Source organism: Panthera tigris, chromosome B1 (genome assembly GCF_018350195.1).
Source record: "Panthera tigris isolate Pti1 chromosome B1, P.tigris_Pti1_mat1.1, whole genome shotgun sequence".
NCBI classification, from domain to species: domain Eukaryota; kingdom Metazoa; phylum Chordata; class Mammalia; order Carnivora; family Felidae; genus Panthera; species Panthera tigris.
Genome location: NC_056663.1, coordinates 80992726 through 81017732, shown reverse-complemented (window position 1 = coordinate 81017732; position 25007 = coordinate 80992726). Strand labels below are relative to the sequence as shown.

Below are 25007 nucleotides of genomic sequence, written 5' to 3'. Positions count from 1 at the left end.
TATGTGAGTGTTTGAAGTTATTGATTAAAAGTGATTTTGGAATACTAGTAAATTTCATTTACTCATACTACGATAGACTCTACCATAAGCACTTACACACTGCCTGTCTCTTTTACACTAGGTATGAGAATTAAAAAGCCAGCATCTAAGAATCTGATGAGCTACAATCGACTAAAGAAAGACTTTCTGAATGTAAGAATCTTTTTACTTGTCACCCAACAGTGGACCCCTGGAGTAGTGTCAGTGAGTGTGCAGTGTGGCAGTGAGGGTGGTGGCGTGTGTGTGTTCAGAGTTGGTATGAAGGGGATCCCAAATTTACAATCAAGTGACAAATAGAAAAGTACACTATCCTGATGAACATTCTTTCTTTCTTTTTTCAAAATTTTTTTAACGTTTATTCATTCTTGAGAGACAGAGCATGAGTGGGGGAGGAGCAGAGAGAGAGAGGGAGACACAGAATCTGAAGCAGGTTCCAGGCTCTGAGCTGTCAGCACCGAGCCCAAGTTGGACGCTTAACTGACTGAGCCACCCAGGTGCCCCAGTTGAGCATTCTTTCTTAAAGCATCCTGGACATTTTGTATAGATCTCTCCGGTTGTTGTGGAAACAAGCCTCAAAGAGGCTTAGGTGGATTGGAAATTTCTCTGGTACTGCCTAAATTTTCATCACTGATATCAGTGATTTGCTGGATTCTGCCTCTTGCAAAAAAAAAAAAAAAAAAAGAAAAAGGGCAGTAGGTTCTCAGATTGTCCTTCCTTTCTGGAGACCTACCCTGGGTGCCCAGAGTCCTGGCCCACTCTCCTCATAAGCTTGTTCCACCACCCAATATCTACTATCTCTGCTCCCCCTGACGTGGCTCTCCAGAGCAGGGCCTCTGTCTTTGCCGATCAGACTTTCTCCAAATCAAGTAATTTTCTTAAAGTTGATTTCTTTATTTTGAGAGAGAGGGAGAAGGAGAGAGAGGGCAGAGAGACAGAATCCCAAGTAGATTCCTCACCATCAGTGCAGAGCCCAACACGGGGCTTGAACTCACAAACTGTGAGATCATGGCCTGAGCTGAAGTCAAGAGACAGACGCTTAACTGACTGAGCCACCCAGATTCCCCTCAAAATCCAGTAATTTTTAACAGGATGTTAAAATGGAATTCTTTTTTTGTCTTAAAAGTTCTGGCAGAGATTCCTAAAGAATGAGTTGAAAAAAAGAATAAAAACTAGTTTCTACAAGTACTCCACTGACTTCACCTCAATATAAAAGTTACAACTAATTAGTTTTGCTATCCCATTACTTTTGTTTATTAAGATTTATCTTTAAATTAACTTGAAAAAGGGGTTAAGCATCTGACTTTGGCTCAGGTCATGATCTCATGGTTCGTGGGTTTGAGCCCTGCATCGGGCTCTGTGCTGACAGCTCAGAGTCTGGAGCTTGCTTTGGATTCTGTGTCTCCCTCTCTCTCTGCACCTCCCCCACTCAAGCTCTGTCTCTCTCTGTCTCTCAAAAGTAAATAAATGTCAAAAAATAAAATAAAATAAATTGGCTTGAAAAAAATCCCAGCCTCACCCTAAGTAATTATATTTGTGACATCACAGATTTGGTATTCCTAGTTGTATGTATTAGACAAAAACCCTGACTATTAAAATAAGAAATGTTATTCAGGTACCACCTAACATTATCACAAGAACCACCAGTTACATGTACATATCATTTTGGAACATGCTAGTCTATGAGCACCAACTAGCTAATCTCACAAAATTAGCTAATGGGGCCTGGCTAGACAACCCACCTGGGTTCCCTGGTACCATTCAATGATGGCCTTCCAAAAATTGTGCACTTTTCTTGATTTTTCTGCTTTAGGCTTTGATACCTCTCCTAGGGAACATTGTAAGCACGACAGGGCAGGGCTGTGGTAGGCTGTGGAGGGAGTTCTTTGGGGGCATTTGAAGCTGGGCAGTGGACTAAAAGATGTATTGTACGGGTGGCCGGGGACCTCCCTTCACTGTAGGGTTGCTGCATCCTTCTAGGAAGGGTAGATGATTTCCTGAAAGTGTATTTACTGCTAGCTGGGCCTCCTGGGGTTTGCTTGGGAGAATCATTAACCATTGCTAAATAAATCAGTCCCTCTTGCTGCGTGGAGTTGTACTGGTTCCAAGCAATTCCACTGCCAGTAGCTGCAGCTGCTCTTGGGAACAGTTGCCTTTCTCTTTGAAATACTTCCCCGGCCCCCACCCCTAAAGTGACTTTACTATACTCACAGTGGCCTCTTTTAAGTCAACAATTCCTGACAAATTAGTGGCATTACACTCTACTCTTGATTTTGTGGTACAACAGGTTAAGAGTACTCCCCGTCCCGAACCTCGCTGCTCCCACAAAGAATATGGGGTACTTGTTTGGGAAACTTGGGGCTTGAAGTTCTGACCAAAAAAAACAAATAAACCATGACCTTTTATTTATTAGACAAGGCAAAATCTTAAAATTTTTTAGGGGTGCTATATTTTGGGGGAGAACAAGCATTGAGAGGTAAAATGTACAAATTCCTGCATCAGCAAAAAGTAGGGATTGAATGAAATCCTCAGCAACACGGATGAAATTTTCAACCATCATTAACAACATTCTCAGTTTTTAAAGAATCTGCTTGGCGTTGAATGCCTTGGTAACCATCTTCTTAATACTGCTTTTCCTGGGCCCTATCTTCAAGGAACTCACGTTGTAAAATTGTCAAGTAGAGAAACTCACACCCAGGAATGTCCATACTAAAGGAACCCTAGGGGAGGCAGGGGAAACAATCTTACCACTCACGGATGATTAAGGGGCGGGAGAGAAGCAGCATGGTTGGTTTGCGATGCCAGGGTTCTTACATGTTTTCTCTCTCCTGCGTTTGGACTGGCCTTCCTAACAGAGAGACACGATACATGTAATAGGTTAACGGAGGTGTTAGAAAATGCAGGAACAATCCCTACTCCTGCTCAAGAATGAGGTCTTGGCAACTTCACTCCCAGTTCCGTGCAGAAAGTAACCTCAGTGGAAGGGCAAGGGCTAACAACCAGGCCATTTTTCTCCAGCTTCAGGAACCGTGTAATTCCCCCAGCAAGGCTGGCTCGTCTGAAGACTCAGAAAGTGATCAGTACTCCGTTTATAGCCTGGGAGGACCGTTCTCGTCACTGAGCTGAGTCGGAAAACCCAGTCCCAGAGCTGGAGGCCTGCAGCTTCGTTTAAAGACTTTGAGGTAAGAGTGGGCCCGGTAAGATCTGGACCTTAACGACTGGCTTTTTCAGACACTTCCCTGGGCTTCAAACACCCTCCATCCCTCGATTTTTTTCCCTCTTAAATTGGAAACGGGAACAAAAGTTATCGGTATAATCATTACACAAAATCATTTTTTTAAGAGTAAATACCTGGAGCCACCCTTCTCTACAAGAACCACAGAAATGGTGCTGTGGCCCCCACAGCTGCAGGCTCCAGCATCAACGGGCCGGTCCCCTCTATCTGGAGCCCCGGGCGGGGAGGGTCGCAGGGGCGTGAGAAAGGCTTTTTTGTATTCAGAGCAATAGCCCAGAAGAGCCGCAACCTTCCACGGCCAGGCTTTCCTCCGCAGCGGGCGCCGCGGGGAAGCAAACGCGCCCGGGCCGTGGGACACGCGGCGGTGATTCCGGGGACGCCGGCTGGGAGCTGGGGGCGGGGAATGCCGCGGCTTTTCCAGCCCCTGCTCTCCCGGGAGGAGCCTCGCGGCCTCCACGCCCCGCCCACGCCCCGCCCCTCTGTCCGCCGCGGACTTCCTCTCCCCCTCCCCCTGCTCCCGCCCCCCCACGCTCCTCCCCCCCCCCACTCTCCTCCCTCCCGCAGCTCCGCACGTCCCGTCCGCCTCCCGCTCTCTCCGGCGCCGCGCGCTGGAGGCGGGGCCCAGGCGCGGCTGGCGTGGCGGCGGCGCAAAGTCCCTGCGCGCGGGAAGGAGCCAGACGCGGTCCAGGGCCGCAAAGCGTCCCAACGGCTCGTGTTCTTTGAGGGCAAGCGGAACAGTGTGGTTACGAAAGTAGCTACTTCCTACCCCTTGCTGCCCACCTCCCGCCCCGCCCTCTGCCCCCTCCTCCATTTACTTCCATTTACCCAGACCGTCCTTCACATGATTGCTGTTGAATAGAAAAGGTAATTCATTTAAAGTGGCACCACCACCCCTACCCCCCCACCTCCCCCCCCCCCCCCCGCCCGCCTCAACTCCTAGTGGTTATTTTTGTTCTTTAACCCGGGTTAGGCTAAATACATTCCCGGGAAGCCATCTGGTCTGGTTCCCGGGATCCCTTCGTATGGTTTCCATTAAGCTCGCCAAACCGTGCATTGAAAATGTAGCCTTGGAGCCACTCAGGAACCTCCAGGATTTTTGCTTTTGCCAACCTCGTTTAGAGAATCTCAGGCAGAGGGAGGTAAAGGCCTCTGTTTAAGTTCTGAGTCAGGTACCCAATGTTCTGGCCTATGTTGTAATTAATATGCTTGACTACTCCAAGAAAATACAACTCTCCATGTCAATTGGCATCATTCCTTCCTTCCTTCATTCATTCAGTATTTGTTTACCAGATGCAAGGCATTGCTTATTAGAGTTCTGTTTTAATTCTAAAACTCTATGTTAACGGCTTTACAGATGAGGTTACAAAATAACCTGGCCACAGAAATTCAGTTCGAACAGCAGCATTTGTGCGGTTGGGTCTACACCTTTTCTTCTGTTGTCTCCCATTTCTCTATCCCCCACAGACAAAAAACAAATACTGGCTTGTGGGAACATATTCCCTTACACATGGATTGGGGTTTATGGTCCAAGAAAAAAGGAAACAGATTCATACATAGTGTTATAACTGCAAAGTTCCTTAGAATTCATCACAAATAAGCCTGTCAGTTTATTGAGGAGACTCTGAAAGTGTAGAGAAGGTCACTCGGCTTTCAGTACTGTGGCCTAATTTGAGGAAGAGACAGAGACATCAAGTGCCTTCTCATACACTGCACAAAGGACTTTGATCAAACTCAATTCAGTTGTAGTACATCCTCTCTCTTGCCCTTCACTCCGCAGTCCCTTCTCTGTCCCACTCTGGATCTTGCCTGGGGAGGGAGGTGTTACAGCCCTTTCTTCCTTCCCCTAGCCTACGCCTCACTCCCTTCTTTCTCTTTTTCTTCCCTTGCTATCTCCACCACCACCCCCAACCCCTGACCATGAGATTTTATTTGGGTTTTTAAAATGAAACCAGGTGCTGCATAAAACAAAAGCAAAGTAATAACAAGGAAAGACTATCCAATGCCTAAGGAATGTGCTGAGTTTTATGACTCAGGCTGTCCTGGCAAAGAACTCCGACTTACATGGAGAGGTGGGTGGCACAGAGCACGGACCATACATGGCAGCCCTGGCCTCCCCAGATAGGCACGGTCAAGGCAGCCTGTGACTCATTTTCATAAAACCAGAGACTCTTGTTCCTTGTGGAGCAAGACTTCCTGGAGGCTAGAGCCAAATGATCTTCAACTTTTCCCTACGGGGCCACTTCAGCCTGACATAGCAGGGGCCACCTTGATGTTTGCAGGGGAAAGGAGCCTGGGCAGAAGGCCATCCCTGGGAAAGAAACAGGCTTGCTGGACTTGGGCAAGGGTTTTGGTGCACTGAAGTGATGAGTAACACGTATGCTGCAAAGAGACATGAAAAATTGGCTTGTATTGTACTGGAGACAATGGCTTATGAGCTCCAGGTGACAGGACTGCCCCAGTGCCTTGGAAGAGGAGAGTGTGGCAGAGGTGCTGGGAGCCCAAAGGGTGTTTGCTCTTTGCAGTGGTGGGTGGTGAAGAGCGCAGGAACAGCTGGTCCGATTCTGGCGCCATTTCTGGGGGGGGGCTATTGCTAATGCAATCGAGAGTAAGTAAGGGCAGGAGTGGGGGTCTCTACATAAACACTCCAGAGACACCCAGGCACACATGCTCACATTCTGAGAATTCTTTGCACATGAGCATAGGAATGGGGTGAGGTGTACATTTTTTCTGTTACTAAGAGACAGGCTGAGAGAGCTGAGAACGCGAAGGAGAATGTCTCTCCCAGCAGAGGTGGTGGGAGGGGTCTGAACTTGGGTGACAAGGATCTGTTTGTGCCTCCTTCATTGCACAGGCCTGGGTAGAACAGGACTGATAGTGTTCTTCTGGTTTCTGCCCACCTCAGAGGAGGCTGTCCCTTTTTGAATGAGAATGAATCTTGACTGGCATAAATGAGATCTTCGTGCAGCAGCCTCTTGGAATGGGGCCTTATTTTTCCTTTTCTTCTTTCCCTTTCCATGGAATACCCGTTGAAAAGCTACAGTGACTATTCCATAATTGCAGGAAAAGCTCTGCTCAACTTTTTCATTAAAGTCTACTTACCTGGAAAAATAAAGTCTTTTAAGGACCATGACTTCATAAATATTTATAGTGTGAACAGGCGTCACTCTGGTCCTGTAGGAGAATGGGCTCATTCAGTTTTATTTATGATGTGACACTCGGGTGAGTGACATCCGTCATCTGGGTCGGTCCTACACTCTGTTCCACTGAAGCATGTTTATGGAGTGATTATGCCTGCAAATATTTGCTATATTTAGTCCCTCTCCTCCCCTAACCCCCTCTTAGCCTTTTAAACTCCCCAAACCAGCAAAAAGCCAAGCTTATGGTCTAGGGAAGATTTGAACCCTAATGACAAGGCACAGGGGCTGGAACAAATGCTATAGAAGCATTTGACGAGCTGCGAGGCAATTTGAGTGGGAGCAATGGTGGTTATTATAGCATTCATACACTGTGGTGTTTTTGTTGGGCCTGTATCTAGCAGGTGAGAGCTCTCAGCTGGGCATTTGACAGGTGATGGGCACAAGCCTGGGTGATGAACGCAGATGGGTACTTATGAAACTTTCTTTCCTGGGGAGCTTTCTCTGGACAGGCTCTCATAGCCCTCAAATCTGTCACTGTGCACCCTGGGGATCTGGGGGCAGGGGACAGTGTGAACTCTGTGGCCTCCCCTGGGTCAAGGTTTCTGGTGAAACCCGAGGCTGTCCCCTCTCAGCCACACCTGGCTCCTGGCTGTGGGGTAGCAGCTGCCCTTCTTCAGCTGGGGAGGAGGGAGGGCCACCTTTGGCTTCTAGTTTTACAGCTACACATGCCCTGACCTAGGCATTCCAGGCTGGACCCAGGCCTGCTCCTGGGCTCAGTGCTCGCCTGGGATCGGCTTGGCCACCTATTGTTTATCCTGGGAAGGGCCAGGTCTTGGCACAGAGGCCTGAACTGTTGCCAGCATTTTATTTTTAGAGACAGGAAAATGTTTGCTTTTTGGCAGCTTCTTTTTTTTTTTCTTTTCTTTTTTTTTTTTTTTTTTTTTTTTTTTTTTTTTTTTTTTTTTTTTTTTTTGGCACACACCGGGACGGCACAAAAAAAGTTCAAGTGAGAGATTCCAAGCCTTAAATTCATGGCATGTGACATAGGCAATAGTACCATGAACCTCTCAACAGAAGCCTTTGTGGAGCCTAAGGCTTTCCATTAGCAGGCCTCTTGTGCGGAGTGGGTCCTGCCTGTTCCCTCCCCCCACACCCGCCGGCAGCAAGAGGTCTCTAGTCCATAGACCCCCCAAACTGGACATTTGATGAGTCCTTTTGCAATGTGTCAGCTGGTCTGAGATTTTGTAGTTCTTACCTCCATTCATTTCCTTCTCTACCAATTCATAATGCAGTCCAACTTGGTAGACAGAGGAAGAAAAACAATCAGCCCGCTAAATCTGATGTTTATCTCCCCTCCTCAGACCCACTGTCATTGTCATCATGATGCTTGGGGCAAAGCATCCAGCTTCCATGGCAAGAAGGGCATTACTACACTTGGAGAGTGCATTTCCAACTTTCATTGAAAATTATTATTTGTCCCAACATTGTCCCTCTTAAAACATATTTTCTAGGTCCTGGGATTCTAATTACTGACAATTTATCTGAAAGCACTATGTAAACTGTAAGACATCGGGCAATGGTAAAATGGAATGAAAACAAAAAACCAGAAGCAGACCCATAAATACAGGGAACAAACTGGTTGTTGTCAGAAGGAAGGGGGGTGAGAGGAGGGGCGAAATAGGTGAAGAGGATTCAGAGGTACAAACTTCCCGATAGAAAATAAGTCACGGAGATGCAAAGTACAGCATAGGGAATATAGTCAATAATACTGTAATAACATTATGTGGTGACAGACGGTGATTACACTTACCGTAGTGACTCCTGAGTAATGTATAGAATTGCTGAGTCACGATGTTGTTTACACCTGACACTGATATAACATTGCATATCAATTATACTTCCATAATAAAATTTTTTAAAAAAGAAGAAGTTGAATTGCGTTTTCTACCTTCCTTTCTCCCCAACCTTTTCAAAAATTACTTTCTTTTTCATTGAAGAATGGTTGACACACAATGTTAGTTTCAGGTGTGCAGCATAGTGATTTGACAAATCTGGATGTTATGCAATGATCATCACAAGTATAGCTACCATCTGTCACCATACAACCCTATTGCAACATCCTTGACTATATTCCCTTTCATCCCTGTGATTTATTCATTCCATAACTGGAAGCCTGTGCCTCCTCACCCCTTCACACGTTTTGTCCACCTTCCTCCTCCCTCTGTGGCAACCACCACACACACACACACACACACACCCTTTTAATTACAAAAATAAAACACACGTACATTTGGGGCATTTGGGGCTCAGTTGGTAGAGCAAGCAACTCTTGATCTTGGGGTTGTGAGTTCAAGCCCCATGGTCGGTGCAGAGTTTACTTTGAAAAAATAAACATGAATATATTCTTCTTTGCCACTTGATTACCTTTCATTTTTCTTTTTGCTGGAGTACATCCTCTGGTAGGTTCCTTTTGCTCTCTCTCTTTTCTCCGCCAGAAAGTGTCTGTGGATAATACATTTTTCTGAGGGCTTGTGTGTCTGAGAATATATTTTCATCTCTCTCTTGAGTGTTAGAGTTGTTATACAACTCTAAGTTTGAATTTACTTTTCCTGAACATTTCTAAGCTATTGTTCCATTGTTTTCTTGAAACTTCCATGGTTGATCTGAATTTCACTCCATTGTAGGTAATTTATCTGAATCCTATTTTACCTTTTAGGACTTTTTTTCACCTTGATGTTCTGGAGTTTTAGTATAATATCTGTATGTGTCAGTTTATTTTTAAAATTTGTCCTCCTTAAGACTGATAGGCTCTTTCAATCTAAGGGCTCCAGTCTTTCTTTAGTTCTAAGATGTGGGGTGGTGAGGAAAAAAGCCAGAAAAGTTATAGTGATCTATACGAAAGTGCCAGGGAGTGGAGAAAAGGAACTAGGTGGTCTGAGTATTGGGAGGAATTTTAAGGGGTTCTAAAGAGAGGGAGAAGAGTAATATTTGAAGGGATTCATTGTCAGTAAGGTAAGGAAAATGTCCTCAGAAGAGTTTTTAAGATCTGTGGATGTACATCAAGACTATATTCCCCTCTTTGGTGTTTTAGGGAGAGGCTAACACTTGAATTGCTGTTTGTTATATTTTTTTCTGTGGGAATGTTTTTTCTGTGATCTGTGGCTGAGACTGAACCACGGACTGCCTTGGATTAATTAGTTATAGAAACAATTATTATTATTATTCTTATTAAGCAAGTATTTTCTTTCACTCTTTCTCTCATTCTCCCTCTCCTCTCAACTTCCCCTCCTGGTCCAGGCTGCAGGTTCTTCTTTTACATAATGAAGAAATGGAATTACATGCTCTGAGGTCCAGCCACTTCTCTATGACTCTCATTCCCTCTCTCTTACTCATCTTTCATTTACCTACCCAAACATTCTTTTTTAATGGCTAATAGCTCATAAGAAGCATAGACAAATAGTTTGTTCATTCATTTCTGTAATCTAATTAGTCACTAAATGAGCTGTCGTGAGTAGACTATAGATTTGGACAGAGAAGATGGGATGTGACCAAGCTTATAGCAGGTCAGGACTCCTGGCTTAAGATCTGGCGTGTGAAGTTTTGCCAACCTCCCCAGAAGCAACTACTCTATCCTGAGGAATTTCTTCCATAGATTGTCTCAGTCCACCCACTGGAGTTGATATGTGGCAAAGGGGAGAGATATGGGAAAGTCTCCACTTACAACAGCATCTCTGAGCAGACAAAGGCCAAAGATGGCAACAAAATTAAATTATTCTTTGGGACACCTGGGTGGATCCATTGGTTAAGCGTCTGACTCTTGGTTCTGGCTCAGGTCATGATCTCACGGTTCGAATCGGGCTCCACACTGACAGCACGGAGCTTGCCTGAGATTTTCTCTCTCTCCCTCTCTCTCTCTCTCTGCCCCTCCTCTGCTCTCTCTGTCTCTCAAAATAAATAAACTTACAAAAAACTTTAAAAAATTAAATTATTCTTCTTGAAACCTAATCATTGAATCAGTTTTTATTTTTACTATGTGCATGTTTTACCCTTTAAACAGTACTAAAACTTGTTATTAAACTTTTACAAGTATGAGGAATATAGGAGTAATCATTGAGGGTCCAAATTCTCCTAGGAGATTTGGATTGCATGAGGGCTATTTCTTCCACTTCTAAATATACACATTAAAGTGTTTGATAGGAAGAGGCAGTAAACATATGCAGCCTATATAATTTGAATTACTCACTCTCCAAACTCAACAGTAATTAGGGCTTGAGCAGCTACAGGCCCAACACCCCTGACAAATACTGAGCTGGTCGATAGATGCTATTCTTCTCATTAGACTTTGAGACATGCCTAAGTAGGAATGCAGTATATCATATTAATACCATTTTGATGTGTAACGTGGCTCTTTTCAGATGACTTCCTACATAGCGATTGAACTTTGGTAAGTGGATGCCTGGTGGTCTTGGGTAGGATCAAGATGGGAATGAACTTTCAAGTGCTGAAACTCTATCAAGGTCAAACTCTGCTGACCCTCCCCATTCTAGACGGAGGAATTTGTTCTGTGGATTCTCTAGGTTCAGCCATTGGAGCTGATGTAGGACCTGGAGGAAAGATTTTTTTTTTTTTAATTTGGTGTTTATTTATTTCGAGAGAGAGAGAGAGAGAGAGATACAGAGTCTGATGAGGGACTCAAAATCACAAACCGTGAGATCATGACCTGAGCTGAAATCGAATCAGATGTTCAACTGAGTGAGCCACCCAGGTGCTCTGTGGACACAGAGGAGAGAATTTTGGAAAAGGGAAAAAGGATTGATGTTCAACCAACAATAGCATCTCTGAGGGCAGAAGATGCACTCAGAATTAAGTTCAGGAATCCTTTGAAAATGTAGGGCAGCCAGGTGAGACCGGTTCACTTGGACCCTGAAGGAGATCAGGTGTTTCTTCCAGTTGCCATCAACATTTCTTCTTTTCTGGAATGCAAGGTTTCCTCTACTTTGTGTGTGACCAGTGCTCCGTGCATCTCCAGAGAGGGTATATGCTTTCCATGTCATAGATACTCCTGCCCTTCTGCGAAGAGTGTGACAGTGTGAGGTTTTTAAAAACTGTTTTACAAAAGAAACTTGTATTTACTTTATAATCGCATAATGTTGTACAGTATTTAAAATTTTTGGTTCATCTCTAACTGATCGTGGCTCCTGACTCTTTAGCTGTCCTACGTTGTCCTTCAGCTTCTGTCTAGACTTTCTGTTCAGCAGTAAATGCTGTATACATTTGTATGTAAATACTCTTCTGGAATTAGGTGCCTAAGGAAAGAATCCATTTTTAAAGGGAGAGAACCTGAAATAATAACCACCCCTTTTTTTTTGAAAATGTAGGTTTTCATATAACAACATTTGTAAAAGCAGGCCCACCTCTCAAGAAACACATGACAAGTATCTAGCAGATGTCATTACTGCAAAGCATTCCCCTCAAAACCCTTCAATTTTCACTTCCTCTGGGTTTGCTGCTTTAATGGCAGAGCCCGGCATGGTGACACCCTCTGCTTCTCAAAGTGTGGTCTGCGAGGCTCTGCCAGATGGTCTCCTTCAGAATAAATGCTTTCAATATGATAACGTTTATATTTGTGTTTCTGGCATGAATTAACAATTTTGTCATGATACTTAATAAATAACAGATTATTTCATTTCAATCTCATAGAATCCGGTACCTTTCTTTCCATTATGTCTGATGAGGGTGACTTTTTTTTTTTTCCTGTTGGTAGGATGACAGCAAGCTGGGGCAGAAGAATTGAGCTGTAGCTCTTCTTCCCTAGCTGAAGCGGTGTGCAGCCTAGAAGGGTTTGAGATCCATTGCTCTTACAAAGGTCGGGTTTGCACAGCATTAGAAAGGGACAGTTAGTTAGGGCTCCAACATGAATAACCTCTGTAAGCTTCAAGATTTACCCCCTGGGCCTAATATTCTGGAATTTGGTGACTAAGTCTGTGCTCTCTGGCCACATCCATCATGGTTTGTTTTTTTTTTTTGTTTTTTGTTGTTTTTTTTTAGAGACCTATCATATTCCTTTCTAAGCCTTCATCTTTCCACACAGAAATCCTTATTTCATAGTTCTGGCAACAGTAGAGGGGATTTGGAGGGTGACTTTCCATCTCTTGGTCATCTTTTTTTGCATTTCTCTAGACTCTCGTAGTTAGAAGAACTGCTACTAAATTTTATTCATGCAGTCCGTTTCCTGCGGATGTCTGTGGCTAACAGAAACTGGTCCAGGCAGACACAGCAACAGGAGGCATGGAGTGAACACAGACTTCATGCACTTCAAAGGATGAGTTACATCAAAAGCGGTATGGAAAATTGGTTTGGAGAGTGGCTAGGGATTGTAATGTCAGTAGCTTACGCTTCTCTCTTTGAAGACAAGTGAAGTTAGGAAAGGGAAAAGAGTAGATTTCCTTGAGAGAAAAGGGAAGATTGGGCATCTTTTGGCAAGGGGTAGGCATGCATGATTTTTTTTTTTTTTCCCCACTACCAAACTCACTACAAGAGCAGACTTTTCTCCTCGTGACTGGATCCTCACCATCAATTCATTCTTTAACCTGTAAGAATTTGGTTTCCATTCCCAACCTGTCTCTGAAACTACATCCTCAAAGACCGTCAATGGCCATCAAATTGGAAAAGACTAAAATCCGACTTCACACTACTCATCCTTTCATCCAATGTCATATAAAAAATTCTCTCTAACCTTGGATTTCTATAACAATGTTGCGCTTATCGATGACTTCTCTGATGGTTTCTTCTAAGTCTCCTCTGTTGCTTCCTCCTGCTTCTCCACTAAAATTGGAATCTCCCAACATCCTGTCTTTGGCGCTCTGCCGCTGTTTTGTTGTTGCTGTTGCTACCATGATGTTATCATCCTGTCCCCTGGCTCCACCTCTCATCTTTGTGTCTGCAAGTCTGATCATGAACTTTATTCTGAGCTGTGGAATAAATTTGTACAGTCTTTCCCACACAAAAATGTCCTATTCAGACAGGAAACCATTGCAAAGACACCTGGCAAGGATGCTAAGGACCTGCACCGGGACGTTAAGAGTGGAAAGACAGGATAGATTCATGAAATACTCGGCAGATAAAATAAGCACAACTCTGATGGATCGACTGTCCAAAGAAAGGGAGGAAGAGACAGAAGGAGAGAGATAGAAGGGGGCAAAGTTGAGCGCAGGTGTTGTAGCTTGGATCACTTGGAGGTTGGTGTGCCCTTTACTGAGCTGAGGAATACATGGTTAAGGGGCAGGTCTGAGGGAGAAGACAATGGCTTCCCTTTAGGACATTCTGAATATACCACATATCTCTGCCTTTTTGTCATTCGAGTCTTCCTTTTGTAGTGCTGTTAGAATTATCTGCCTAAAACAAAGGTCAGATTATGCCATTCTCCTCTCCTCCTCAATTTTTTTTTTTTTTTTTTTAGTGCTTATTAACTGCGGAGTTGTTTAGACATTCTGTCTCCTTAACAAGGGGTTTGAAGCCCTGCACAAGCTGGCTTTGTTTGATTTCATTATAATCTCCTAGCACAACAGAACCCACCATGCAATTTCTCACCTTCTTGCCTTTTCTCAAGCTGTTCTTTCAATCTGGACTGCACTCCCCACTTTTTCTGCTTAGAAAATTCCACTCATCGTTTAGATTGCAGTTTGTATGGGATTATATCCCTCATAAAGCCACCTCTCACCCTGGTTGGAATTAGTATCTCTTTATTCAACTTTTCCGCAGCAATTTATGTGTATTTTTCCTGGTATTATAATGCATTTGCTCAAATATGCATTTCTTCTATTGGTTGATAAAACTCTTTAAAGCTGGGGAAGTATCTTATTTGTCTCTGTTTCATACCAGCTGCTTGCACATGACTTCCCACATATTTGTTGCTTATTAAATAATGAATGAAAAGCAGAGAAACAGTTAGAATGGAAGAGGAGTCAGGGGGAGAAGTGATTGGTAGGATAGGCTTGGGCTTGCTTTAGAATATGGCCAACTGGGATAGGCACTTTGTGTGTGAAGACTAAGTGTGGGGAATAATAATGAGGGAGGCAATGAATTCTGGGTAATATGAGGGACTCATATTTAAGGACAGGATCTTATGACACAAAATCATGTATGTACACAATTTAGCCTTACTCAGAGGCAGACAAGCCAAAGTGTAAACTCCTTCATCAGCAGGAAATTATTACTCTGCCCATTTAAAAAGATACATGGCCTCTTTGTGTAACCAAGACTCCTGTATATTTAGCTATTGCTGCTGCTGTCCATTGTCTGATGCCATAGAGAGACGGGACCTTGACTGATAGTGTGGTGATGACTGCTATGCCCATTTAGTTAATTGTAGAAAAAGAAGGGCAGGAAGATATGCTGATTAATGGGATTTCCTTGACTCTTAATTATTCTTTTCATATGTTACCCTTTCATCAACCTGCATTTATTTTCAGCAGCACAAAGGAAAAATGAAAAAAAATATTTTAATAAGGTGAATCCCAGAATAATAAAATTCCTGACCTTCTTTCTGGATTCTTTCACACAAATACACACATCTTTTATGTTTATGTCTATATTATGTATGTATTGTATGCATTCTTTATATATATTTTCTATGTAGCTGTGTAACTCTCCATCATCAGTCCATGCTTAGCCCAAACCTCTGTTAGCAGGAGGACTGCTAGTTGTGGGTTAGAAATAGAAACAGAGATGACCCATATCCTGACTATTTCTATCTTCAATCAGCTGTTTTCCTTGAGGACAGATACTTCCTCGCTTAGCACCAGGTTTCTGAGGGAGACCTGTGTACACGAACAATGCCAGGTAAACCAAATGTAACCATTTTATTTCTCTCTGAGGTCTGGCTGCCAATCCCTTTGCTGGACCCCCGTTCATGGTAAGTTGGTACGTATGAGAGATACCAGGGGATGCCTTTTGCTTGGGCTTGGGGCTGGCCTCAGAAGCCTGGGGGATGGCTCCTCTCTTCTGGCCTCACTTGGGCTCTCACGTGGCTCCCCTAGGTCAGGGAGGCTCTCTGAGGTGGGAGGCAGCCAATGTCCTTGTCAAGTGACTTTCCCCTAATGGAGTCCTAGAAGAGCTCAATTCCTTCACAGACATCAAAAAGCAAACCCCAAAGGGCAGACTCTAGAGAGACTCTATTGTATGGAGCCTTCACCTTCTTCTTATGTGCCACCCCTTCCATTCCGTAGCATCATGACCCAATACTGTCTGTCTTTGGCTCTGCCCAATTTCAGTGTGGGGAAAGGAGAAGGGCTTTGAGCTAACTCAGTAGGTTGGATATGTGGCCAACATTGGTTTAGAGGCTAAAGTGATGGCAACATTCTTGCTGAAGATGATGATTTCATTGGATACCTATGGTTCCCCATCTCACAAATCCACCTTCTAAAGCCAATCTTTGCAATAGTAACCAGCTGTGGTCAGATGCAATTGACAGCACTTGCCCTTGGCTTCACCAGGCGCCTCTCACATTCTGCACCATTGGCTTCTTTGCCACCTTTGTGGCTGCCTGTGGGAACCTATGCAGACATTCTAAATCATGGGTAAACCTGGAATTGCAAGGCAGTTAACTCTCTGGGGCTATTCCAGCCCCTTCTTTTTTCTGTCCCTTGGGCCGTCAATTCTGAGATACATTGATACAGCTTCTCATGAGAGTTTCTGGAAGGATTGCATCCTACTTGTTCACAGCAATGACCAGCTGGTCAATACACCCCGGGGGTTGGCTTTCCCTTCTTACTTGCTTCACTCTTTATGGTTCTCCACTTTTGTTTCTAGAATTGCTTCCCAAAATAAATCTCAGGGTTCTGCTTTTTAGGGGGACCTAGAAAATAGATTGGCGATGGGAGTGGGGGTGTGTGTCACTACAAATGCTGATCAAACCCATTGCATGTAGAATGTTATGGCATTCTATTTGAAGTGGGACATAAGAGGACAGGGGGCTTGTTGGTTCTTTATAAGACACACTGAAAAGTGTGGACCACCAATTAGGAATTTCAGTTAAAATAAAAATAAGAGTACGCTGAGGCCAAGTGATGGCATCTCCTGTCTAGAAATTTTTAAGATCGAAAAGACACTCACCATTCTGGAATGGTTTGGCTGGAGCCCTACATTCAGGCCAGAGGATGGAGATAAATTTCCCTCGTCCTAGACCAGTGGCTAGACCCAGACTCTTGGCTTTAATTGTCTGATGACAGGGATAGATCAGTTATTTTCCTGTGTTTCTGTAAACACGTGGAGACTTTCCATCCAATGGAAGTGACCGGGAACTTTCTTAATGTGTTTAGAGTTTTGGGGCTGAGAATCTTTTTTTAAACAAGTAGAAAAATAAGCATATTTAGTATATTCTTTCATTGTATTAAGACTAAAATGTCTTTTTACTTGTTAAAAGCAACTGTTTGCCTTTCTACAGAAAACATTTGAAATGTGGCAGGTGGTGGCAGAGGGCTCAGAGGTCACAGTTGTGCTAGTTACCTGGACTAGGTTTAAAACAGTGGGGAGTGGGGTGGGAGGACGGGGTGAAGTTAGAGAAATGAAGACAGCCCGGCAAACACTTTCCATCCCCATCTAGTTACCCCCTAACCCATCTAACCAGATTAAGTACCCACAGTTTGGTAACATAATGTTTAAGCCACCCTCAAGATGATGGCAGGCTATATAAGCATGATGATTTAGTGTTTAATCAGAAGAGAAAAGTTTTAGACCTCTCAAACTGAAGACAGCAGAACAATATTTTTAGCCACTTTTTTTTTTCTCCCACGAGTCTGTTGTAGTTTGAAGATGTTGAGATGTCATTTTTGCTATAACTGCCTTTCAAGGATTCTGCTTTGTGACCACTTTGTTTCCAAAGGCTGATTTTTGCTTATTTAGAGAGTGATAGAATCATAGTTTATTATACGATATCTGTTAGGGGGTAGGCGTGTTACAGATCACCCAATTTAACCTATAGCTTAGGCCTCCAATTCAGGTGATCCGACTCCACGGTAATGGCCCTCAGGGTTGGAAAACACTACCTGTAATCTAGCTATTTGCACTAACTAGGGTAGAAAGCTACCTGTTAGGGATTGGCATAGGGGAAAATAAGTTTGAAGTGTGAATTGAGGTGGAATCCGCTCTAGGTCAATAATTCTACTGAAAACTAAGGACTAACGAACGAATACTTATCCTCTTATCAAAACAGAATTCCAAAGGGATACAGCAGTTGACTTTCTTTTTCCCCTTTGCAGCTCTGACCAGTGTGAGCAACATTTGCATTTCCTCTTTTATAGATCCAGCGATCAAGAAAGAATTTATCAATAGATCTGCTACCTCATAAAGAAGAGGTCTTGGTTGATGACTTGAGTCCATTCAGAGCTTGGACAGGGGAAGATTGTGCACCTTAGTCCCCACAGTCACCGCACTTTATTTACCCCAGGCGCTGCTTTTTGGATACCTGCTTTGTTACTTAACGGTAGTTATTTGCAAAATAAACCTCATTTTGTGTAGGACTTTTCTGTTTTGAGACAGTGGTGTAAGTAAGAATGTTGGCTGGGGTCTCTTGAATATTTGTGGTTGGTGGCTCCTTAGAATGGAGTCCAAATCCCCAAGGGCATTATTTTGTCCTGTGATTTTGCTCACAGGGCGCAAAGGATTCCAGTTCTACGTTGTCTGTCTTCTGGAAGCGGGATGCAGTCACTCAGCCGCTGTCCTCTTCCTTCCCCCCTCCCCTTTTGTACGTGAAGAGCTCCTCTTGGGTCTCCTTCCTCCCCAAGGACCGAAAACAGTGGGGTGACCTGAGTTCTGTTTCAGCAACTAATGGGATGTGTCCTCTCCTTCAAATAGTTCACAAGCCCCACGTGATCTTTGGCAGGTGGGGGTTCTAATATGATTAATCTGTGGGGAAGGAGGTACATGTGCTCATCAGACCTTGAGATTTCTTCCTGTGCCCCTGTCTGTGACCAGCACTGGGGCTCTGTTAAATTGTCAGGGACTTTTTGGTGGCCCAAAAAGAGAGCCAATCAGCCATAGACACATTATAGAAAACATGGCCTTGAGTCTTAAAGTATATTTATTTAACATGACAGTAGGAAATGTATGATTTCAGATTAAATTCAAGTAGGGGGCCACAATACTGGCTTGGAGCTGCCCACGTGCACATGCAGCATTCTACGTAAGCGAAGATGTTAGAGGCTGTGGTCTGTTCCGTCACAGATGGCTCCGATCCCAATCATTCCTCAGTCACTGGAAGCCCATTAGTGGAAGACGATTATGAAACTGATGATTATTTTCTTGTATTTCTGGCTTTTCTCAACCACAGGGAAAATGTGAGGTAGGTGTGGGATCTAAGAAAAAAAATATGTGTACAAAATGAGAAGCCACCCTGGCCTATAGTGCTAGCAAAAGGCAAAGAAGTCTGACTTATTTTAATATTTTCAGTAAATATCAGCTGCCTGCAAACAAAACTGATATTGAATAAACTGAGAGAACTTGATTCAATTCCCTAAAAATAGCTTTTGGACGAAAAACTGAAGGCGAAAATAGTGTCTGATTAGTAACTGGTCATTTTCAAAGTGGCTTCTCCTACATTATCTCATTTTTATGAAAAGTAAATTTGACCTTTTTAAATGCTAGAGTGAAGCAGTTCATAATTTCTTACAAGGAGCAAAGGACATTACATTTGTAAGCATGCAAGCTGTGAACTGGATAGAACATTTTCTTTTGCTGCTTGTATTTTTGATCAACCATCATCGATTCATAGGGAAGATCTCTAATGCACAGAACTTTAAAATGGATTTCAAAAAATTATTGTTTCAACTTAGTGTGCGTTTCATCTTTTTTTTTTTTTTGTCTCAGTTTCTTTCTCTGGTACCTTCCTTTGAATGGTGAACTATTACTTGCATTTCGATAGATTATTATTTAGCTTGCAAAATAGACTATTTCCCCCCTCATTAAAATCTCATAGTTGCCAAACTTCATTAGGAGAAATGGAATTATTCATCTGCTTCCCCCCTGCCCTTTGGCTATGGGGTCAGTAAAATGATGTTAAGCACGAGAGGGTAAGGCTGGTGAACACTTTTAAATGTCACTACGTAATTTCAGGAAGGAGCCGGCCTGCAACTGTACTGAATGATGGATATGCTTTCAGCCTTAATGTCTATTAATGACTTACAAAATGACAGTTTGCATTATCACCATCGCTGTTCAAAACTTGCATTTTGCTATAGCTGTAACTAGAAGGGGACATTTCCTGAACTTATTTAAAATACGCTGAAAAGTTAAAATGGGAACAAAACAAGACAAATAAAACCCTGTGACTAATAAGTAGTCAAGGATGGCAACCAAGGAGAGAAAAAAAAAAAAAAAAAAAGAAACAAAGAGTATAGCCAACCTTTTTTTTTTGTTTAATTAGAGTATATTATACTTCCAAACTGGATACACTAGAAATTGGCAATGCAACATAAGATGCAAAGAAATATACCAGTTACTGTCAAAATGACCCTGTACAGCCTTGTAATGCAAAAAGCTTTATACAATACAAATTTTCAGTAATGTACACAAACCTTGACAGTATGATCATCTGAACATAATATGAAGAATTAAAAAAAGGATAGAAGAAAGTGCTGAGAATGCTAACTGCAGTACTATATGGAAAAATAAGCTAGCTTTCATTGAAGAATGCATAGTGAAAACAGAATTGAAGTTAGTTGGCAGGTGAATTTCTCAAAGACGTTAGTGTTTTACACGGAAAGGATATCTATGGAATAATCCTTCCCTGAGTATCAAACTGCAAACCAAATTCGAGGGTATATATTATCTCGGTGGAGTCTGAAAAATGCTGTAGATTTTTCTTTATTAATAACAATAATAATAATATAAAAAGTCAAACAAACTCCAAACACACCTTTTCTCACTCAGAAAACTTTTATAATTTACCAGAAAGATTGATGACTCTTTCCAAAGTGCTAAAAAAGTTGCCCAATTACATTAAGCATAACTAAGTCATTCAAATACAAGTTCAGTGGCAAGCAGTGAAATGCATGGCATTTGAGCAGTAAACATCTCCTTCCAACATCCCTCTCAATCTTGAAAGTAGCCTAGGACCTCATATTGCACAAGTGGCATGCTGTAAAACCTGTAGTCCTAAATGTAGGGGCCACCCTTTCAGGTTTTTAACCTGCTGGTGCTTATGTGTGATTCACCTTTTCTGCCAGCCTCAATGGGATCACCGTGGCCCTCTATTCTGTCATCACTGAACTTGTAATTTTGAAAGCACATTATTAGCCAAGTGGCACATTCTCCATTATATGGGGATAAAGACAAGACTTAAAAAAAGAAACCAACCCACCCATAAGCCCAGTATTCTTGGAGTGTATTGTCCATAACTGTCTATAGTGTCTTTTACCGAGACATTGACATGGCGAGGTTGAACGACATTTCTAACATAGCCAAGAACAAATGTCTCTGCTGGAGAATGACCGAGGGTTCGGGAGCTTCCTGCCCTAGCTGGCTCAGCCTCCCTGCCCCTGGGGACATCTCCTTAGTGTAAACAGGTTTTCCAGGGCTGGATGACTGGCGAAGAGAAGTGTATCACACCTGCTCGGTCTGGGGGAAGGAGGATGGTATGGGGGTGGGGGAGTCCATGGTGTGGACAGATGGTACAGTCTTCTGGCTTCCTGTAGAACTGTACCAAGTTCGAGGGGGCTTTCAGTGAAGCAAACTGACTAGAGGAAGAAAATTAGGGATGCTTTTATTTTCCCCTGGTGAAACGGATGAAAAGAAAAACCCCAACTCTAGGATAACACGTGATGGAAAACAGCAACGCAGTAAGAAGGCATTCCTCTTGTACACCAGTTCGTCAATAGATAAATAATATATAAACTTTTATATTCCAATCTTTCCATTATTATACAAAGCACATTTCTTCCTGCTCTTTCAGCCTGTTTCATACTGGAAATTCTGTTGTCTTAAAAATACAAGCAATTAACATATTCTGCCAAAGATTCTTTTTTTTCTTGTTAAATCACCCTTTACTTTTTTAGGATTAGCAAAGGGCTCTGCAACCAATCCACATCTGCTTCTTGCTGCAATAAAGTGCTGCACATAAGTTGCCATTTTAATGACCACAAGATAAAAGCTTTAAATAAGGATAAAGTTAGCCTCCTAGCAGGTTACATCTACCAGGCGTTAACAAAATGGAATACAGAATTATTAATAACATGGAGAATACCACTATAGCCAGACGATCTGCAAACACAAGGGAAACTTCTCAGGGGCATAAATTGAACCGTAGGACTAAACAGCACCTTTTTGTTGGGTCGTTATATGTCAAAGAGGTTGTGACAAAATTTTCAAACATACAGTCTACTCATTCCATATAAAAGGTACATTTTCTTCCTTTTTACTTTTTTTTTTTTTTTTTTTTTTGCAGATGAGAAACAAAAAGTAGTGCAAGACCAAAGCACTGTGCAAAAAACTGCCGTTTCTTTTTTTTTTTTTTTTTTTTTTTTTTTTTTTTTTTTTTTTTTAGTCTGAGCATTGATACCCAGAATTTATCCAAACCCCTTTAATCTCCTTGGCTGGATTTATCAACCATAAAATTTTTCACTCATACAGTTTTTTTTTTCCTGCAAATGAATGGTAACCACTGAATTAATACATCATATATATATATATAATCATATATATATATAATCTGCCCTTTAACAAATGATGCAGTGTGTGCACCATACACATTGTATATGTATGAACACACACACAAAACACACAAGTTTTGTGATGTTGGCTGCAGTTCTGAGAGATATTTCTTCCAGAGTGGTCTCTTGGTTCTCACATCTTCATAACCAAGAAGATCTGAGCACAAGGTCTCTGGCACCCTGTCGGAAATCTCAAGCAGCACTGCGGGTGTCTACCAGTCCTTCATCGACTAAGCACCAGGCCCTACCACTCTGTAGCCATAAAATAGAGAGGGAAAGGTGATGAAGGAGCTCGGGGAGAGACTGTCATGGATGAACAACCCAGGAGGGAAAAGAATGTTCATCGCTGTGAAAGAAGCCAGTACAAAGAGATGTGCAATAGAAATGTCATGGCACACGACACACGGCTTTCTCTTTCAGAATCCGCAACACCCACACGCCCCATTCACCCAACAGAAAACAAAATGCACCGGTACATAAGCTTGCAAGTGCTGATTGCTATTAAGGACACTCTCTTTAGGGTCTAACAAGACAAAATTCCTTTCAGATAAAAGTACGGAGAAGGGGCTGAGAGTGGGAGTGGGTGGCTGGGGAGGCATGCCTCTGAAGGTAGAAGTATGCAGTAGGTCACCTCTCTGAAGATTGGATAAAGCAGCTTTCAGGTCAATGCAATAGGTATACACACAGAGCCAATTCTCTATTCCTTACTAAAGATATACAGTACACGTGGTTCAGACCCAGGGCGGGTCTGTAGGTTTTGCAGCAACATACACCTGCTGGGGTTGTGTTTAAGTTTTGTGGGTTTTTTGTTTTGTTTTGTGTTGTTTTCTGTTTTTGTCTCTGTCTCTTTGTTTTTGGTACAGAACACGGCTGTCCTCAGACAGTCTCTGCTCTTTCTCTTAGTCCGAGATAGGCGAGGAAGGAGTGTTTGGGTGAGGGGATGCTGGGAGGCGCAGTCTGAGGTCGGGGAGGGTGGAATGTGAGATCCAAGTGGTTCTTGGGGTATAACATTGTCAAGGGAATGAGATGGGCAAAATCCGAGTTCCGGTACTTGTCAAAGCGCAAAGGGGAGCCGTTGAAGGCCAAAGCCTTGAGTGCCAGGTTGGGCTCTGAGCTGCTGCCGTGGGCAGCCGACAGGGCCACGGTCTGCAGAGCCTGGGAGGCGGACATGACCGACAGGGGAGACAAGAGATTCCGGGAGCTCCCGACGACGAGAAGCGGGGCCCCGGGGCCGGCTGGTTCCTTGGGGGCCGGACACAGGCCCTTCTTGTCCTCCTCGGGGCAGTCCCCACTCTGGTGCTTCTTGACGTGGCGGCTGAAGACGAAGGGGTGTGTGGTCTTGAACAGGCACTCTTCGCAGCTGAAGGTCTGGCGTGGGGCGTGTTTCAGCTTCTTGTGCAGGTTGAGATTGTCCTTGCGCTTGCAGCTGTAGCTGCACTGGTCACAGTGGAAGGGCCGCTCCCCGGTGTGGACGCGCACGTGCTCGATGAGCTTGTTGGCGGTCTTGGACAGGTAGCCGCACTGGTCGCACTTGTAGTGGTTGCCGAGGCGATGCTCCCGGGTGTGCGTCTCCAGCTCCAGCTGGTTGGCCTTCACCGTCTGGCAGATCCGGCACTTGTACTCCATCTTGTAGTGGGTCTTGAGGTGGCACTCCATGGCAGCGGGGCGGTTGGTGGAATAAATGCAGAATGGGCACCTGCCGGGGGGTGGGGTGGGGTGGGGGAAGCAACGAAAGGGGAAGGTTCAACCGGACAGGTTCTGCTGTGGCCCCGCCTTTACCCTCCTCGCCAGCCTCCCCTCACGACCCTCCCCCCCCCCCAAACTCTGAGGCCTGGCCTGCCCCTGCCCCTGCCCAGCCCAGCCCTGCCGCCTCTCCGGGGTTAAGACGACCCGCTTGGCTCTCTCTGCCGACAGAGCCGTCCCCACTAAGGAGCCGCTCTGGCAAGGTACGCTCGGCCTACTGTGGGTCTCCTGGCTGGACCGGTGAGCACCAGCCCGCAGGAAGGGGAGCAGAAGAAGTGCGAGGAATAAATAAGCGGTTGCTCCCCTCCGTCCTCCCCGCCCGTCCCCTCGGAGACCTCCCCACCTCCCACCAGACATAGCAGAGGTCTAAACCTCATGACCTCCCCTCGAGATGGGAGCAACACAAAGAATCGACTTTTCATGCACCACACCAAGCACACGCAGAAAGGCTAAGAGTTTTGAAGAACAGCTTATAGGGGGAGAGCTACCTCCGGCAAACAGAAAGTCATAGGGGTCAGAATCGTGCTTATTGAAAGGGTTGTTAGGATGAGAAGGCCTGTGTGTGTCTGTCTGTGTGAGTGTGTGTGTCTATACATAGGTCTGAGCTCCTAAATCCTGTCTCCTGCAGTCCTGGTTCTCCATCGGGGAAGGCAGATGCGGACCAGGATGGGGCGTGGGAGAGGGAGGCCCACCCACCAGCCCATCACTAATGAGGGATAAGGAGGGAGGGAGGCGACTGCTCTCTGGACTTTGAAGACATTATTAGAAGATTATTACATCATGGAGATAATAGCAATCCAACTGGATCATGAATTGTCAGTGGGCAGGACCATATCTTACATTTCTTCTGCGTTCTCTGCAGTGCCCGGTAAAGTACTCAGCACACGGTAGGCACTGATTCATTACTGGACTGGTCTCTACAACATAATTCTGGCAGATTCTGGTCCCAGCTCCATCACCTCATTGGGCTATATCTGGATGTGCCCTGGGACCAAGCCTGGGCCTCTCCGTGGCTCGGTTCCTCCATCCTAGGCAGTGAGGCTATGCCACCCCCAAGCCTCCTGGCTGTCCAGAGGGGCTAGGAGGAGCAGTGAGGGCATGTTTACAAATTCTGCTGAGCTGCTCTTTTGGAAGCCGCAAGGCTCAAGTTGG

The 25007-nt window shown here is 44.1% G+C and overlaps 2 protein-coding genes across 5 annotated transcripts in view; one reads left to right on the top strand and one right to left on the bottom strand.

Annotated features, from left to right (window-relative positions):
* Positions 1–17927, top strand: part of CB1H4orf51 (chromosome B1 C4orf51 homolog) — a 48226-nt gene extending 30299 nt beyond the window's left edge. The window contains exons 6-8 of the mRNA XM_042983830.1: positions 122–192; positions 3055–3218; positions 17709–17927. Of these exons, the coding sequence (XP_042839764.1) occupies positions 122–192; positions 3055–3162 (179 nt within the window). The 3' untranslated portion in view covers positions 3163–3218; positions 17709–17927. The remainder of the gene's footprint in view (positions 1–121; positions 193–3054; positions 3219–17708) is intronic.
* A 3222-nt stretch (positions 17928–21149) lies between these two features.
* ZNF827 (zinc finger protein 827) overlaps positions 21150–25007 on the bottom strand; it is a 171999-nt gene continuing 168141 nt past the window's right edge. Inside the window, exon 14 of one of the 4 annotated variants that reach the window (XM_007091762.3) lies at positions 21150–23808. In XM_007091762.3, coding sequence (XP_007091824.1) covers positions 22989–23808 — 820 coding nt within the window. In that variant the 3' untranslated portion in view covers positions 21150–22988. The remainder of the gene's footprint in view (positions 23809–25007) is intronic. The other 3 variants (XM_007091763.3, XM_007091764.3, XM_042983829.1) reach the window with 3 other exon arrangements.